Source organism: Buteo buteo, chromosome 12 (genome assembly GCF_964188355.1).
Source record: "Buteo buteo chromosome 12, bButBut1.hap1.1, whole genome shotgun sequence".
Taxonomy (NCBI): domain Eukaryota; kingdom Metazoa; phylum Chordata; class Aves; order Accipitriformes; family Accipitridae; genus Buteo; species Buteo buteo.
Genome location: NC_134182.1, coordinates 25364821 through 25382402, shown reverse-complemented (window position 1 = coordinate 25382402; position 17582 = coordinate 25364821). Strand labels below are relative to the sequence as shown.

Here is a 17582-nt window from a genome sequence, read left to right as displayed (position 1 = left end):
CCAGCGCGTGGTGCGTGCTGGGCTGCGGGTGGAGCCCAGCGCGCCCCGGGGCGCCCGCTGGAAGAGGGGGGGGTGGGAGTCCCGCGGGGCCCTGGAGGGCGGCTGTGAGGAGACCCCGCCCGGGTCCCCGGGGGGCTCTTGCTGCAGGAGGGCCCCGGGGGGAGCTCCCGTTGCTCGGCAGCCGCAGTGCCCTGCGCGTCTCTTGCCGTGCGGGCCGTGGGGCGGGGTGCGGTCCGCGAGGGGAAGGGGAGCCGTGGCGGCGGCCGCCGCTGAGGCGTGGAGGAGGCGGCGGCACCTGTCTGAGGCGGGGGCGGGAGTGGGAGCGGGTCGTGTGGAAAGCGGCGGTACGGGGACCCGGAAGTGAGTGAGGGTGGGTGGGGCCGCGCCTGTGGTTTGTCGTTTGGTTTGTTTGGGTTTGGGGTTTGGTGGGTTGGTTTTGTTTGGGTTTTTTTCCCCTTTCTCTGTTAAGGAATGCTCTCTGGGTGAGGCAGCCGAGAGCTGGTATCTGATCTGAAAAGACCTGTCGACGTGCTGCCAGGGGACAACTTCGCCGTGAAAGGATTTCCGGATTCCCCCCCGCAGCGCTTCCACCCGGGAGCGGCTGCGCGGCGGCCCCCGCGCCTTCCCCGCCGGCTGCCGGCGGCTGCCCCGCCCCCGCTCCCTCCTCCCGGCGGCGGAGGTGGCGGCAGCTCCGCTCCGCTCCCTGTGCCGTCCCCGGGGCTCTCTGCCTTATCGCTGTCATGACCGCGGCTGCCGTCACTGATGAAGCCCGTTATCAGCCGTACAAAACGTTACCGGTAAGCTCCCTTCAGGGTGTCGCTGCGCGGCTCCCGACGATGCCAAAGTCCGTGGGTTTGTAGCCGGAGCGTTCCCTGAACAGGCGTTGCTGAAAGGGAGCGGCGCGGAGGGGGAGGAGGAGGTACACGCAGCAGATTCGGTTTAGCTCGGCGTGCGGGCACGACGTGTTTAGACCCTAATTATTGAATGCAATTCACAAAGCTGGAGGAAACTTTGTATCTTGCCAGAGAAACTGGACATTCACCCCAGGCCACTTTCACGTTCTGAAAACTGCACGTTTGATAGCAATCTCCTTGTCTGATAAAAGATGTTGGGTCACACATCAGGCCAGAAAAATCGTGCCAAAGAGCTTGGTGTATGACGAGTAAAACTGCAGAACGCAGGAATTTAAGGAGAGGGAGGGATTCTGAGAAGAAACGGACATGGCTAAGGATCCTGTAGTTAAGGAAATAGGAGTTTTAATAAAATTGCTGTAGTTGACTTGTAATAAAATGTGCTACTTTCATTTGATAAAACAGAAAAGGTGTTAGGCATGCAGGTTTCATGTGCCTCTACTGAATTACTGTTTTTCAGAATTTACACAGAAGAGTGATTAAAAATAGCTGAATTTCTAGGATTCTCTCCGCTTAAGAAGATGGCATCTGTTTCAGACAGCCCAGCGTTCCAGTCAGTGACCAGTGGATCCTATGAAATGTGTGCCTTTCAGAAAAGGTACATTAACATAGAAGTAATCTTTGTGTTTTCTTTGACAGTTGGTCAAAGAGGTCATAATTGGAAAACAAAAGATTTTATAAGAGATATATCTTTAATAGAAGCTTTCAGATACAGAATTGAAGCAGTTAAAGCATGGATTATAATTATATTTTAAACTTATTTATTTTCATTTTTCTCATTAACTGACTGTGTGTGGAAAACTCACATTCACTTCAGAGTAGGACTGCAGTTGTAAAACATGCTTTCATGTATACTTGTAAAAGTCACTGCAAGGTTGTTTAACTTCAGACAGCCCTTTGCCATGCTGTATTTGTATGAACCCCATAGTTACCAAAGCCACTCGTGACAGCTTTTTCTATCAGCATTTCAGCATGCGTGATCTGTGTGCAATCTTATGCTTTCAGACATGCACAGTACTTTCTCGTTGTTCTTTCTGCAGGCTCACGAGAGGCTAGAAATGCCTCACAGAAGCTCAGAGCTGGGAAAAGACAGTGGTCAGAAACCTAAGTAGGAGCCAAGTTGAAACATGAGGTGTATTGCACATTCTAGAAGTGATAATGTAAGAATGCCATTTTGGTATCTTTAAATGATGTCCATACATAGAATTATAGGATTGCTCTAGGTGGGTTTTTAGCAAGGAGTAATCATAGACTTATTGAATGGTTTGGGTTGGAAGGGACCTTAAAGATCATCTAGTTCAAACCTGTTTGCTATGGGCAGGGACAAGTTCCACTAGAGATGAGGTTGCTCAAAGCCCCATCCAGCCTGGCCTTGAACACTTCCAGGGGTGGGGCATCCACAGCCTCTCTGGGCAACCGGTTCCAGTGCCTCACCACCCTCATAGTGGAGAACTGCTTCCTTACATATAATCTAAATCTATCCTCTTTCTGTTTAAATTTAGTTAAAAGAATGTCATGAACATTTTCAAAGAAAACCTGTTTTGTCCATACATATGGAAATAATAATTTGTGAATTATGTGACTCATACCATGGTTTGTCTTTTTTTTTCTATGAGATGATGATACTTAGAAGTTTAGCATTGTGAACTCTCTGTTTTGCATCCCCACTGGCATCTGAATGCGTTCCTTGCTGGTTGTGGCAGTGCTATGGGAAGGCAGGTGTGCTTCCTGGGTGCTGGTGGGTGCCCAAGTCATTTCCTCATAGTAAGGATGAGACCTAAAGCTTACTGCTGTTTTCCTGCTCTCCTCTACAGCTGTCTGGTTTCTACCAGAGAGAGATCTTGCAGGGGGTGGGGGTGGGAATCAAAGCACAGACCAACAGGTTATGTATCTGGGTGATCAGGAGTAGATGTTGAGTGCCCACAGTGAAACAGATCTGCTCCATACCTTAGATACAGCCTCTGGAAACTAATCTTGGAGATTTATTTTCTTTCCTGCTTTTATTATTTTGTTTTCTGCTTTTGTTTTCTTTCCTGCTTCTCCAGAATGTATTTATTTGGTGGCTGATCTTTTTTTCTTTATCCCAGTAAGAGATTTACTATCAAGTGCCTTAACGTTTAGTGATACCCATAACATACTTTAAGTTTAAAGAAGGGATAAACAATGATAGGAAATTGCTCTTGTGTTGGAGAAAGTTATTTGCTGGCTGAGACCAAAACAGAACTGTGAGAAATTTAAGGAGACCTGACCAGGCTGAGTGGATTGACTAACAGTATTCAGTTCTGATAAAAGCAGACAATCCAGACTGGAAGGAAAAATGCTTAAGTTACACTTTTTTTTTTTCTTTTTAACTTTTCTAAGTTCAGTATGTGCAGTTTGGCGTGATCTCTAAAAAGACGAAGACCACCTTTGTAAAATCAGCTCTTTTCAATACAGGAGGAATGTGGTGAAGCACCATGTAAAAAAGTATGTTGACTTTTTTTTTCCCCCCTTAATTTACATTAGTGGTACAGCTTCATTTGGAATGGCTTGTGCTTACTGATCACCTCATTAAAGTATTCCTACAGATGTAGAATTGGAAGGGTAGAGAAGGTGTTTAAGGGCTGAGGAAAAACTTACAGAGAGAGATTGCAGTAAAATGGTATGCAATAAAATAATATCCAACCAAAAGGATAGCAACTGAATTGAAAATTCAGTATGTATAAAAGGAAATACTTTTTGTTACGTGCCCTAACTATGGTTTGGAATTAATTTCTTTGGGAAGCTGCTGAGGTTGAGAGTATTGCAGAGTGGTGGGATACTGTCATGACCCAGACTGGACAGACCAGGGAGTCATGTTTAATTCGAAATTCCCTCGGGCTAAATTAAGGTGAAATGACACCAAACGATCAGTTAAAGATTTTATTTGTGACAGTAGCAAACTGAACTGGGGAGGCATGGTAGTAGGTGGCAGGGTTTCTCACAACAGGAATTGGCATAAGGCTACATCTGTAAACCATGTAACCAGAGTAACCATATACATCAATTCAGGGAATAAGGAGATCCCTCCTGTCAAGTCATGAGGTTCAGAGCAGACCCCCTTGCCTTCTAGACTCCTCCTCAGAGAAGGGCCCAGGGGCAGCTGGATCCACTCTTAGTCCCAGACTTGGTCAATGGTTTTATGTCTTAAAGGGATGAGGTGTAGGGATTGTGGAAAAGGAAAAGGAACGAGAGAAGAAGGAAGAGAGAAAGATTTCACCAGTCCTGGGTTCAGCGTTGGTTCAATCAGCCAAGGGGTCCAGTTCCGGTGGGCTTGCGCACCTGGGGCTTCAGTTTGTGTCCTTTTAGCATCCTTGCTCCTCCTTCGGGTGGGCACCCAAACTCGTCAGGTGAATGAGCAGTTTGTGAGCCTTTGGGCTTGGGGGTGGTTTGTGGAGTAACTTCTCCTTCCCTGCAGATCTGGCCATTGTTTGATCTTTGTATCAGAACAGGGAGCTGTGCCCCCTCCAGCACCGCCCTCCCCCTCCTGTTGCTGGTGTCTGAGCTGATGGGCTTTTCACCTTGGTTCCTTGCTGTGCAGGGTTTGTCCTTAAGCAGAACTTGCCCCACCACAATTATTGAGACATTAACTCTTTCAGTCTCTCACAGATACCGATAGGAACACCAGGAACATTCGGAGCTGTAGTTAACTGTGTGACACTTTGTAAGGGATGCGAGTGTTGACAGGCTAGTCAGAGAGGGAAAGGGGCTACTTGGATGTATTTGGGAAAAGCTGGGTGCCACTGCTCTCCGCTGCCCATATAGACGAGCTCTATATAGTACCTGGTTCCTGTAGCTGCCTCATATCATTTGTAACGGAAAAAGGCAACAGCTAGTCAGGGAAAAATGCCGGCGGGGTCGTGCCACCAGTCCTCGAGAAGCGGCTCTCTTGCCTCGCAGCCCTCGCCGCCGCTAGGCCGAGCGGCGTCGGGCGAAGCTGAGGCGGCAGAGCCCGACGGCTGCGGCGGGCAGAGCCGGCTCCCTGCGGCCCGGGAGGGACCGGGGCGGCCGCCCCCATCTGCGGGGGCTCTCGTCCCCGCGCGGCCCGCGCCCGCAGGACCGGAGCTCGGCGGTGGCCGCCGCCCGCCGTACCACATCCGGGGCCCCTTCCCGCCCTTTCGGTTTCGCCTCCAGGCGGGGCGGGCGGTGCTGCGGAAACGAAACTGGAGCCGTCCTCGGCCGCCGGACGCGCCGCCGTGCCGTGCCGCGCCGCGCCGGCTGCCGGGGGTCCTGGGCGTCTGCCGCGGCTCGGAGGTCACGGCCCGCGGAGGGCAGGGGAGCCGTCCGGTCCCGCCGAGGCAGGCCGCCCGCACCCCGGCTGTAGCGGCGCTCAGCGGCCGCCTGCCTGACGGCTGCTCCGCGGCCGGGAGCCTGGATTCATCTGCGGTGCGTGTGACTGAGCCTCCCAGTCTTCGCGGTTTGAAAGGATGCGTTAAAATGCCTCTTGGTTCCCCTCTGACGGAATCGACTCTAATTCTGTCCGTAGAAACGTTACTGATTTTTTTTTCTTCACAGGGTTCCGTGAATGATTCAGCCTTTTCCTGCCAAGAAATCTGCCAGGAGATCTTCTCTAATCACTAAATTCTCTGCTTTGCTTTCTAAATCTGTTATTCCAAGCAAGGAGTCTTCAAAAACAGTTGCAGATCAACGCTTGAATTAGAAATTAGAATTAGTTTTCTGTGAACTTCATGTTATCGGCACCGGTTTTCTATCACAGCAGTGGTCTGCCAGGATTAGGGGCTGTCTCTATACCATGCTTGGAGGCACAGACCTATCTTTGAATGTTGCTTTGCAGAACCTTTCTGAGATTGCGTCAAAATGGACCGTGAGTGTATGGAGAAGATCAACACTTACTGTCAAAAGCAGAAACTGACACTGGTTTATGCCAATGTCAGGATGACCGGCCCATCTCATGATCCTGAGTAAGTTCACTATGCATGTCAATAAACATCAAGATTCTTCCTGCAATGAATGAACTGGCTAAGGCTTGCAGTCGTAAAAGTTAATTTGATGAAAGTGTGTATGTGGCAGGAGAGCTGGTTGAAACCATACATTGAGTGGTAGGTGGGTGGGGAGGATGTCATGTGATAGAGTTTGAGGAGAAAACTTATTTCAGAGTTCATGGCCCTTTTTTGGAAAGCAACAGCAATACACCTGTTACTGGTAACTATATTGTAAGTATGCTCTGCATCTGCCGTGAAATCTCTCAGGAGGTGGGGTGGGTTGCAGCAAGTATTTCCGTTTATGATCTATGCTAACTTGAGTGCTTTGATTTTTATTTAGCTTTACAAAGTGTGGAAATTATTTGTGACTTATGTTGCTAATTTCTAACCATAAAGGTTGGGTGTATATTAATTGTTCGGGTACCAACATGTTTTATGTGTAGTTAATTTTTGAACACCTGTTACAAGAGAAGAGTCTTTTGCTTAAGCTGTTTTGCTTTTACTTTTCGAGACAATTACAGGTGATGGAATATGCTTTATTTTTTAACACAAGCATGGTGTTTTGCTAATTTTTTTTCTCTTGCCAGAGATCATAGATACTCAAGATCTATGATGTTTCCTTGGGTGATTTTTTTTCTTAATTTTTGCTTGTTTGCATGAAGACAAGCCTTATGCTAATGATTAGTATGTTTCTTTTAATGTCTTCCGTGTTGCAAGCCAGCATTGTCTGTGCTGACTTATTCTTGGACCTGACCATAGTCCCAGAATAAATTAATAAGTATTAGCTGGATCTCAGATGTTAATCAGTTATCTTAATTTTTTCCCCTTGCAGCTCACATAATTCAAAAAAGTAACCCTTACTGCAGTAATGGCCACAGCTGTGGTCACACAGCTACATCTTCATGCTTCAAAAGTGATGGCATGGGACTAACAGAATTTACACACATTTCAAATTTATTCATTTATCCCATTTATTGTGCTTTTTAATTTTTTCTGTCTGCTCTGCTACATTCACAAATATAATTCAAACCATTTTCTTGGATCTGTAAATGATGTGAGGTGTGACAGTGGTATCTAGGAAAATCCTGGGTAACTTGGACTGTTCCAAGGAGCACAATGTACAGTGTCTGGCTACAGTGATGAATGCTGTAAACCTCCTTTGGTGCCTTTGTGGTGCTCTTTCCCAGTGCTCTGTCTGCTCATGGGATACATTGGCTACTGCTGGTCCTGAGCTGGCTCCCTAACTCTTCTGTGCTGTGTCCCACCTCATAAGTCCTCCTGCAGTTGTCTGAGGCATGATGCAGAGACACCTGCTGCCATCTCCTCCCCTCCTATCCTGTTTTTGGTGCTGTAGCTGCTTCCGCTGCAATGTCTGTCAGGGTCGGTGCTGAACACAATGTAAGAAGGTTGAGAGAGCACAGGCTGGCTCAGTCCCAAGCGGCAAGCTTTCTTGGGCTGGGAACGCAGTGTGTGGACAATCAGGCCAGTGCTGCCTAAACCTGTAAAGTCTGGGCAGTGCTTATTAACATGGCGGATAAGCGTGACTGTACATTTGGGACCAACTCATGTAACACTCATTCAGATAATCCTCAACTCAGGTAATTAACTCATGGGTCATTGGGACTCAGACTGCAGATTTCCTCAGGATGCTTAAATGGTGAATTTTGGATGCAAAGTCATAGCTGAATGTATGTAGTATTCAGAGCTTAGATACGGGTTGGCTAACAAACCCTTTCCCAAAGAACGATCTTTCATGCTTTTTTTTTTTTTTTTTGTATGCTGTTTCCTATGTGTAGAGTATGTGGCACACTGGTGTGACTTGTCATACTGTTTATCTCCTTAAGATATCTCATTAAGGCTTGCTTACGCAATGACTGCAAGCACTATTCTGCATCTGCATTGTTTTCCACCCAAACATTTCATTAAAGGGAAGTGGAGAGTGAAGTTGGAATACTGAAAAAAGTGAATTCCTGAAGTCATTCCAGTATTTGAGACAAATCATCCCAGAGAGAAACTTGTGGTGCTATAGCCAGACTGTTTCTTTGTGTCAATCTATCTTGTTGATTGTGAGCTTGTGTATTTATATACTCTGTTGTAATGTGAAGTACAGACGTACCCAGACGTTATAATAATGGTCACATTAACATGACACAAATCTGTGCTGCTGTCAAAAGCAGAAATCTAGTTGTTGTTTTCTGCTTTGTTGCCTTTTGTGCAAAGGCGGCAGCAGGAACATTAGGGACTTTGCAGTTACAGGACAAGTCGGATCTGGGTAAGAACTGATTTGGCTGAAAACCAACCATTCGTTATTAGGTCACTGTGGTGGGTTGAACCCAGGTGGCAGCGAAACTCCCAGCCAGCCACTCAGTCACTTTCCCCCAGTGGGATGCGGGAGACAATCAGAAGGGTGAGAGGCAGAAAAACTTGTGGATTGAGATAAAGATAGTTTAATAAGTGAGGCAAAGCTGTATGTGCAATCGAAGCAAAATAAGGAATTCACTCACTCCTTCCCATCGGCAGGCAGACATTTAACCATTTTCAGGAAAGCGGGGCTTCATCATGTATAATAGTTACTTGCGAAGACGAACATTATAACCCCAAATGTCCTGTCTTCCTCCTTCTTCCCCCTGCTTTCGCTGCTGAGCGCAATGCCATGTGTCATGGAATATTGCTCTGGCCAGCTGCCCTGGTTGTGTCCCTTCCCAACTTCTCACACACCCCCAGCCTACTTGCTGGGAGGCTAGAGTGGGGAAAAAGAAAAGGCTGTGATGCTGTGCAAACACTGCTCAGCAATAGGTAAAACGTTGTATTATCAACACTGTTTTAGTCCCAAATCCACAACATAGCACCATACCAGCTGCTATGAAGAAAGTTAGCTCCGTCGCAGCCAGGCCCAATACAGTCAGTCCTGAGCTGCGTCAGTTCCATGTTCTGACTCACGGAGTTGCTGCATGGGAAGCAGTGCATGCACAGTTGTGCAACGGAGTGGTAAGGGATCAGTGGTTCAGTGTGGAAGGGAAGGACTTTTTTGTTTGGTTTTTTTTTTTTGTGTCCTGGTGTTAGAGTTTCACAACCTTGCCTGTAACAATGTTGACCTTATGCATTCTTTTGCTTTTAAAAATTTAAATAATTTTGCTTTTAAAAAGCAGTTAAGCATTTAAAAATACTGTTAGAACTAATAAAGTACATGCATTTGTGACTAGTGAAGAAGCATTTAAAAATATTTCTACTAAAGAGTTATCATAATCAGGAGTTAGATATAATAAAAACACATTAATACTCAAATACCTCCACAGTTAACTTATAGTGCTTTGTAGATAATAAAAAGAAAGTTGAATCTGAGAAGGTTATTAATTATACATGAGACAAAATGTAACAATGTTTCAGAAAAGTTTCCTTCATTGCAGGTTCACAGTTGTGGTTAAAATAAACGATGTAGAGTATGGTACAGGCACTGGTAAAAACAAGAAGGAAGCAAAAGCAGTAGCAGCAAAAAAAACCTGGGAAATGATTGAGAAACAGGTGAGTAAACTGTAGGATTGAATTTTTTTTTTTTTTTTTTTTTTTTTGGCTAGTAAAGGTTGAAGATGAATCTCTAAAAGTAGCCAATATAGTATCATTGTTTTCTTTATTTTAGAAGGGTTTCTAATGCTGCCATCCCTTTTTCTTTTCTCTGGTCAGGGCATTCAGAAATTTCAGAAAATTCAGAAGGCAGCACTAGCTTTTTTTTCTTTTAATGAGACATTTCACAGCTCGTTCCCTGTCTTTTCTTAAAAGAGGTGGGAGGAGACATGGTGAGAGGTTGTTAGACATTGGTGCAGTACTTGGAAAACTGGATTTACATTTCTTTGGAAGTTGAAAATGTAATAATTCTAGGTTGGGATGACTGTCCTCTGCCACAAGGGACTCTGTTAGTGCAAACTTGGGATTTCTTAAAAATATTTTTAAATGCTGACAAACCTTGCAGCTATATTAGATCTTGTGCCCTGCTTATCTTAATCTGTTTATTAAGCTTAAGTTTTTAAGTTACCTGTTTTGTTTGTATTATAGCCAGAGAGCCCTTCAAACATGCAAGCTTCAGAATTAATGACAACTCAAACGACCTTATTACCTGTACCAGCCAATGACTATGTCAGCCAACTAAATATATATTCACAAAGGACGCTGCAAATAGTTGATTATCCTAACACAAAATGTACTGGAGAAGCCCATGCTCCCATGTAAGATGTGCTTTGTCTTCGTACTTGCTTTTAATACTTCTGGTGTTTACTAACACTACCATTAGTTACCCTAAGGAGTGTTAGATGAATCTTTAGAAATACAATAAAAATTTGGAGGTAGTCTGGAGAGAATCCAGTGGAGGGCCATTAAGGTGGTTAAAGAGTTGGAGGATACAGCATAGGAGGAGAGGCTAAGAGGACTGAGTTTGTTTAGCTGGGAGGAGAGATAGCATGATGATAAAATGGTAGTCAGTGTTGACAAATTGTCCGTTATCTTGGTTGTAGCTCTCGCACCTTTGTGGACCTCTCGGCATGTATTTTGGAGACCCCTAGGAAACAAGTGCCAAGGAGAGCCTGTTTGTGTCTCCTGTATGCATTGCAGTCAGTGAGTTGTAGCAACTTTTCAGTTAAAGACAGCTGAGGGATGATGAAGAATATCTACATATTTTAACTCTCTTGACAATGTCTGCTGGAAAACTCCTCCTCTCTTCCCCTGAAAAATCAGCCATTTAAAAACCTAAATTGCAGATAATTTATGATTATGGGTGGATATGATAAGATGCTTTGAGGAGTTCCACCTTAAAAAGTGCTAAATATTCGCTCTCTGAAAATTGGTTATCTTGAAGGCATGTCAGATTAGTTACCTACCATTATTAATTAGATTAAATGTATATGTATATACATATACATATGTGTATATGTATATACATATGTATATATGTGTACATCTTCTGTCCTGAAGATGTATATTTCAGATTTCCATTCTATAATGTCAATTGACTGTAGTGTTTAAAATCATTAAATTAAGACTTGTCATATGGGATATAAGACTTTATTCCCTGTTGTATTTTACAGGTTTTCTTGTAGTTGTACAATTAGTGGTTTTGTGTATGGAAGTGGCACTGGAACTTCTGTAGCTGCTGCAAAACAAGCTGCTGCAAAACAAGCTCTTGAGAAGCTACATAAGCAAGGCACTCTAACAGTATGTGCTATATTTAGCCTTAAGACAGAAGTTTAATTCTTGTATCTTTAATCTCTGAACAGATTTCCTCATTGTATTTAAAAGCATATTCCATGGATTTCACTTAAGAGGGAAACAATCCATATTTTGGTGGGTTGGTTTGGCTACAGGATTCTGTTGGTAAAATTTATGTTGTGTTTCTATATTCAACTGCTGGATTAAAAAAATCTCACAGTTGATATCTCTGTGTATTTCAGAGTATGGTCTGATACGTTGTCATTCAAGGATGCACGTATCTTAAAAATTTCTGAATCCTGACTGCTCTAATATAGCAGTTGTCTCCTGCGTGTTGTCGAGCTGACTGGCTATGAACATAAATCTCTTACTGCCTTGTGTTGGATGAAAAATCTATTGTGAAATGTGAGAAAAAAGCAGGAGTGAGATTCAACAGGACTTGCCTCCTGTAGTATTCCAAGGCAGAGTCTAGTGAAGCAATTGCTAACACCATCCTCTGGAGAGCAGAGCTATTGTCTTCACGTTGGTGATCATATTTCCACACATGCAAAAAATTATTGAATTCTAATAGTGATCTAAACCCACTTCTGAAATGCACAGAACAGTACATATGAGCTAACTTAAATGACGTGTAGTTTAAAGGGAAGGAAGGCAGTATGGAGGAGGAAAGAAACCTTTTTTACTTTAAGTACTTTTTTCATTATTTGGCTGTTTACTGTGAATTTTACATGCTTCTTTTATTGTTGTTTTTAAGTTAACCATGTAATTAATGGCCTCTTATAGCTCTAGGATCCTTCCTTAATATTTTCCTGTGTTGCAAGCTCATGGGTCTTTGCATTTTCATCAAAGTCTGAAATCTAGTACCTCAAGCAGAACCTCTGTAGCAGTTATTCTAAATTTGGGGTGGGTTGTTTTGCTTTGGTTTTAATTTTTATTAATTCCAAGACATGTCTGTGTAACACACAAAATGTAACTAGCAAAAAGTAGTAAAGGCCCAGTACTCCTGAATTTAAAAAAATGGGTTTTGTTTGTTGGCTGTCATTGAAATATAAACCGTTAAGTTTTTTTAATTTTTGTCAGGTTATGGTCTTTAACAATCATAGGTGCTGCTTTTAATGTTACATTTATGTTCTTATGATATAGGGTGAAAGAAAAAACTGGGGGAAGAACCCTTACTAAGTATTTAGGATTCATTTTTTTAGTCAACCCCAATTTAGTAATTCAGGTTTCGCAGGGTTTTCACACTGAAGACATTGAATGTCTTTTTGTACAGACTCAAGATTTTCAGTTCTGCTGATGACATAAACCAAAACCTACATATATCTTGTTTTCCACACAGACAATTGCATATGCAGTAAACAATGAAAACATTTGCTTTTAGTAACTGTAAGTCTTATCCTGATTTTTAATAGCTCTCAGACTCTACTTGTGCAAATGTGTTTATATAGTCTCAATATGAGTGGGAAGATGCTCACTGTGACACAGCCCTCTATTTCACTCCTCTGGATGGAAGTTAGGCAGATGCCTTTCTTCTGTAGGGCTTTGAATGTTCAGTGCAGTTAACAACTTCCACTTAGGACCTTGTAATCTTCCCTCCCCCCTCTTGAATGGCATCTATTGCACTAGGGGTTTTTTTTATGTTATATTGTTAACTATTCTTGTTTTTTCTTTTTTCAGATGGGAAGAGAAGAATCTAATGGAAATTCTACATTTACCGAACATAGTAATTCCTCTCGAGTGCCAACTCAGTCTGACTCGGAGTAAGTTGAGTTCACTGATAATGTGAAACAAAATGTATTTACTAATCTTAAAGGGTCATGTGATCTATTTCTAAATAAAATCTGTCATAGTGTCTTTTGCAGTATAAAGCCATTTAATTTAAGCTTCTATTTCTTAGATTTCAGAGCAAAATTTGTTGTACTTTTGCAATTTTATTTGAGTCCTTATGGGTTAGCTTATAATAATTTTAGAGCTTTCTAATATATTTATATTTTGCCATGAGTAGTTCTTTCAGAAGCATTTTTACTGTGATGGAAACAGAATAAACTACCTCATTCAGTAGCGTTAATTCATGCCATTTTTAATACTCACTTTCCTATTGTGACACTTTTGTGAACTCAGTATAATTCAGTTTCAGTACTTTCCTGTGCTCCACATTCTGCTTTCTTCTCTGTTTTTTTTTTTTCCCTTTTTCCTTCTCCATAAATCTTCATTTCCACCAAAGGAAAAATTTGCTTAGTAAAAGAAAATGAACATACATAAAGTTTCATTTGTGATTTGGGAAGCCTAGATCAAGCCTTTTGTGTCCAGCAGTTAATTTGACTGTAGTGCCACTACCACCTCTTTTATGTTCTTTGTGCGATTGTAAAGAAAGCTGATACGTACAGTGCTAGAGGTGGCTGCGCTGCCTTGAAATAAACATCTGTATTTAACATATTTATTTTAAGGATATAATAGAAAATATATCATATAGATATCTAGATATCATGGCATCATATCATAGAAATAGAGGACTATGTTACAAAAAGTTATTTTTTTATTAGCTTTCCAGCATAAAGTTTTGTAGTTCAAATCAGTCATGATTGTTAATGCTTTTTCAGGTTTTGCTTTTAAAAACTATGGGGTTTTTTATGCTTCTGTTTTTCTTGTGGCTATAATTTTATTTATTTATTTATTTATTTATTTATTTGATTGTGTTACTTTCACCTAAAAGTAGTCTACTATTTTTCAATAACAGCAGTGTTTCCTTTGAAGACTCAGCTGCAAAGTTAGTAGAAAAAATGAAAGACATGGCAGTATGCAAAAAGCCTTCACCTTCTCAGGTATAGTATGAAAATGGTCTTCCTCATAATTACATTTTAGACCCTGAATAGAGCAAGCTTCTTGTCAGAGTGTAGCACCAGTTTGTTCCTTTATCCACTAATCACTAGAAAACACATGCACATTTTTACTACGAATATTCAGTACTTTCTTACTGTTACCATTAGTGTGGACCCACTTTATGTACTGTTGACTAAATGGGCAGTACTCCCAAGAAAGGGGATCACACTGAGCTCATATTTTTCTGTGGGAAGAATGATGACGTCATACATAGCACATGTGAAAAATTTTAAGCTAAGATATGGCTTCATTCTTATTACATTGTTTATAATTATAAACATTACCTTGTTTATGTTTTATATGTTTATAATTTATAGACAATTCCTAGTTACATTCTCAGACACATTTTAAACTAAGTAGAGTGAAAATATTCAGGACATCTCAGTTAGCTTTTTTTTCTCTTTTTCATGTAGAGAGACGCACAAAGTTCTGCCCTGAAATCCAGAAGGTATGTGTTTATTTCTAGGGTGCTATCTCCCATAAACTATATTGCAAACCACTTTAATGTTTCTATATCTAGCAAAGAAATGCCACTATTGGGAGGTACATTTCTTTTCTCTTGTCACATATTAGAAAAATGGTCATTATAAGTTTTGCTTTTATCCTTGTTAAAGAAAATTGGCAGCTAATTTTGATAATGCAAGAAACAAGGAAGAGGAGAAAAAGATGTCAGATTTAGATGAAAGTTTGCCAGATTTGGACACAAATACCAGTGAGGAGAATGAAAGTCCATACACAGTGAATAAAAGGTAAGAAAGATATTTTTTAAAAATTTTTTTTTAATAAGATCTGTATGGCAATTACAATATGTAGTGGTCTAGATTTGTTTGTTTATTTATAATAGAATGTGGGAAAACACTGTTGTAAAAATAGGTTTCTAAGAAAATTGGTATTTGAGATACTATTTTTTTTTCCTGGAAATTTCAAATATAGTATAGCAACTGACATGCAATGATATTTAATGCTTACAACCAGAAGTCATTTGTGAGCAGATGTGAGGGTAATTACCCTACATGCTTTCAAGGGTCAGTTTCCCTTGTTTTTTGAATATTCAAGACTATTTAGACCTGTATAGGTGTTGAGTGATCCCTGTAGAATGGTATTTCAGCAGATGTAGTAGATCTGTCAGGATCATTTTTATATCTTGTAAATTTAATGTTAAGTATACTTAAGTTATATATATATATATTTTTTTTTTTTAAGATTTCTTGAGAGTTTTAAAAACATAGAGCCTATTGGTGAAGGTGGTTTTGGGAATGTTTTCAAAGCAACAGGAAAGCTTGATGAGAGAACCTATGCAGTCAAACGAGTTCAATTCACAGAGTACGTACTGTTTCCTTTATTTCTAAGTGAAGCTGAAAATGGCATGCAACTTTGTTAAATTTTGCATGCACTGGAATAATTTCAGATGCAGCTGTAAAAAAGTAGATTTGTTAAGTTCTACTTTCCCTGAACACACTAGTGCTCTGGTTATTAATGTTGCAGAATGCGTTTGAAGAAAACTTGATGATTAATAAAACAGTGAAAGCAGCACTGTTACTTTTGACAGGTTACATGGAAAATTTACATGATCAGTAATGCATAATGACTATAATTAGGGAAAATAGAGAAAAATGAAAGTAATACATTTTGTGGTTTGTAATTGGGGAATGCTTTATATATGACCCATGTAGTCATTATTCTCACACTGTGTTACTTGTCCTTTATAAATCTCAACAGAGAATGATGAGCTTAATTTTTTTTTTAAAGTAATTTTCTGTAACCCGTTCCTAGTGGAGTATTTTATCAGCAGGTGAAAAACTGGAATTTCTTTTAGGTAATCTATTGAAAAAGTTTCAAGTTGTTGGAGATACTTGTCCCTTACATTGTGTAACTGCCCTTCGAATTCTTGTGTTCTTCACAAATATATGTTATGTTCATTTGTATTGTAGTCCTGAGAACTATACTAGGAAACATTCTACTGGTTCTTCAAATAAAGACTGCTGGTCTGCTGATGGGTTTGAACTTACTTTGCTAGCCGATGTTACAAGTGCAGGCCAAATTTAGTAATAGTTCTTCATGAGTATTTACACGGACTTCTGTATATGTAAACAAACTTCATAGAGGTGAAGAGAAAACATGGGTGTTTGCTACATTCTGTTTGACTACCTAACATAATTACACATTGCAACTATCTGCTTTTTTCAGCTTTTTTTGAGTGCAGCTTTCATTTCTAATATGGTTAAAACATTTTTTGCACTTTGAATAACTGAGCAGATGACAGAAAACCCACAGAATTTGTAACTACAACTTTGAACTTGTATGAAGGAGAATACATTAGTTTAGAAAAAGAAGATAATAAAACTGTATACTGCTACTTGATATCATGTCTTTTATTTAACTTTAATATTACATTTTTATAGGGAAATGCCATATGTTTCTTTTTTTTTCTTCTTCTTCTTCTTTTTTCCCCCCTCCAAATAGGAATGTAAAGCGTGAAGTAAAAGAACTTGCAAGACTTGACCATGAAAACATAGTGCGGTATTATTGTAGCTGGAAAGGGTATGACCACGTAACTTATTCAGACTCAAGGTAACTACAGGATAGTAGTTTGCACTCACAAACTTGTTTGCCATAGTGAATTTTGTGTTGTGAAAAAAAAGGCTGATGATTGGTTATAAATCATTATACAAATATAAATGCATACACATACTTACATGCTTGCTGTTAGGAAAAAAGGCACAGTACTTTTCAGCAGCAGGTCGTATATAATTGAATATATTTATATCTTCTTTTCCTTGATGGATAAGATACATTATGTAGTTTTATCTTGCTCCTCTCTCTTAATACACAGGACTTGCTGAATCTATAGAGGAGTGCAAGAGTGCAGGACTCAAAATTTGGGGCTAGAATTAACAACAGAAACTAAAAAATTGTCTGTCAGTTGGTTGCCAAATTCCTGATCAGAAGTTTCTTTTTTTTAAGTACTGGTCAGCCAGTAGCTCTTATAGATTTAATTATTTCTCTAAGTTAGTATTTTAACTGTGATGCCTGAAGCAGTTTTGGCTGTTGAGAACAGAAAAACAAAATTAAATGCTCTTTCATTTAGAGGTAGTCTTTCAACACTAAGACTTCTGGGAAGATAGTGGTGAGAGTTTTACTCGTAAGTTAGGTTATTAACTTTTCGAAACTTCTGTGGTAAGCTTTTTTCCCTAGCTGTAAATTCATACCCTTCAGATACGTTGCCACACTTACCTAGATCCATAAAATATTAATGGATTCAAAATTATGGTTGGTATGGTATCTGTCCAGTGTGCTCAGTAAATGAGGAATAAAATGGGGGGGAAAAAAAGTCTTGTGTCAAAACCCAACCGTTAATATGTTGGAGTCTCAATATCACTTATGCATTTTAAATTGAGCAGTTATTGGGTAAAAGACACAAAAAAAGTCCTAAAAGCTGAAGTCCCAGCCTGGAATTCCACTTAGTGCCCTGACCTCAAGGTTACAGAATGTCCCGAGCCACTTAATGCTTGTTCTTTCAGTGCCTCAGGTGGCTTTATTGCAGGGCACTCAGATCACACAGTGCAAGTAGGAAAAAGTGGTGCTGCCTCCTTCCCCTCACCATCTCCTGCCTCAGCCTATCTTACGGGCTGAT

General features: G+C 40.8%; 1 protein-coding gene across 8 annotated transcripts in view; it reads left to right on the top strand.

Moving 5' to 3' along the window:
- Nucleotides 1-658: 658 nt before the first annotated feature.
- EIF2AK2 (eukaryotic translation initiation factor 2 alpha kinase 2) overlaps nt 659-17582 on the top strand; it is a 22938-nt gene continuing 6014 nt past the window's right edge. For 3 of the 8 annotated variants that reach the window (XM_075043103.1, XM_075043101.1, XM_075043097.1), the window contains exons 1-13: nt 659-797; nt 1372-1509; nt 1952-2071; nt 5725-5851; nt 9280-9394; nt 9923-10092; nt 10948-11074; nt 12746-12828; nt 13806-13890; nt 14362-14396; nt 14563-14697; nt 15152-15271; nt 16412-16519. In XM_075043103.1, coding sequence (XP_074899204.1) covers nt 5748-5851; nt 9280-9394; nt 9923-10092; nt 10948-11074; nt 12746-12828; nt 13806-13890; nt 14362-14396; nt 14563-14697; nt 15152-15271; nt 16412-16519 — 1082 coding nt within the window. In that variant the 5' untranslated portion in view covers nt 659-797; nt 1372-1509; nt 1952-2071; nt 5725-5747. Of the gene's footprint in view, nt 798-1371; nt 1510-1951; nt 2072-3272; nt 3378-4365; nt 5316-5724; nt 5852-9279; nt 9395-9922; nt 10093-10947; nt 11075-12745; nt 12829-13805; nt 13891-14361; nt 14397-14562; nt 14698-15151; nt 15272-16411; nt 16520-17582 lie in introns of those variants that run through there. The other 5 variants (XM_075043099.1, XM_075043102.1, XM_075043104.1 and 2 more) reach the window with 5 other exon arrangements.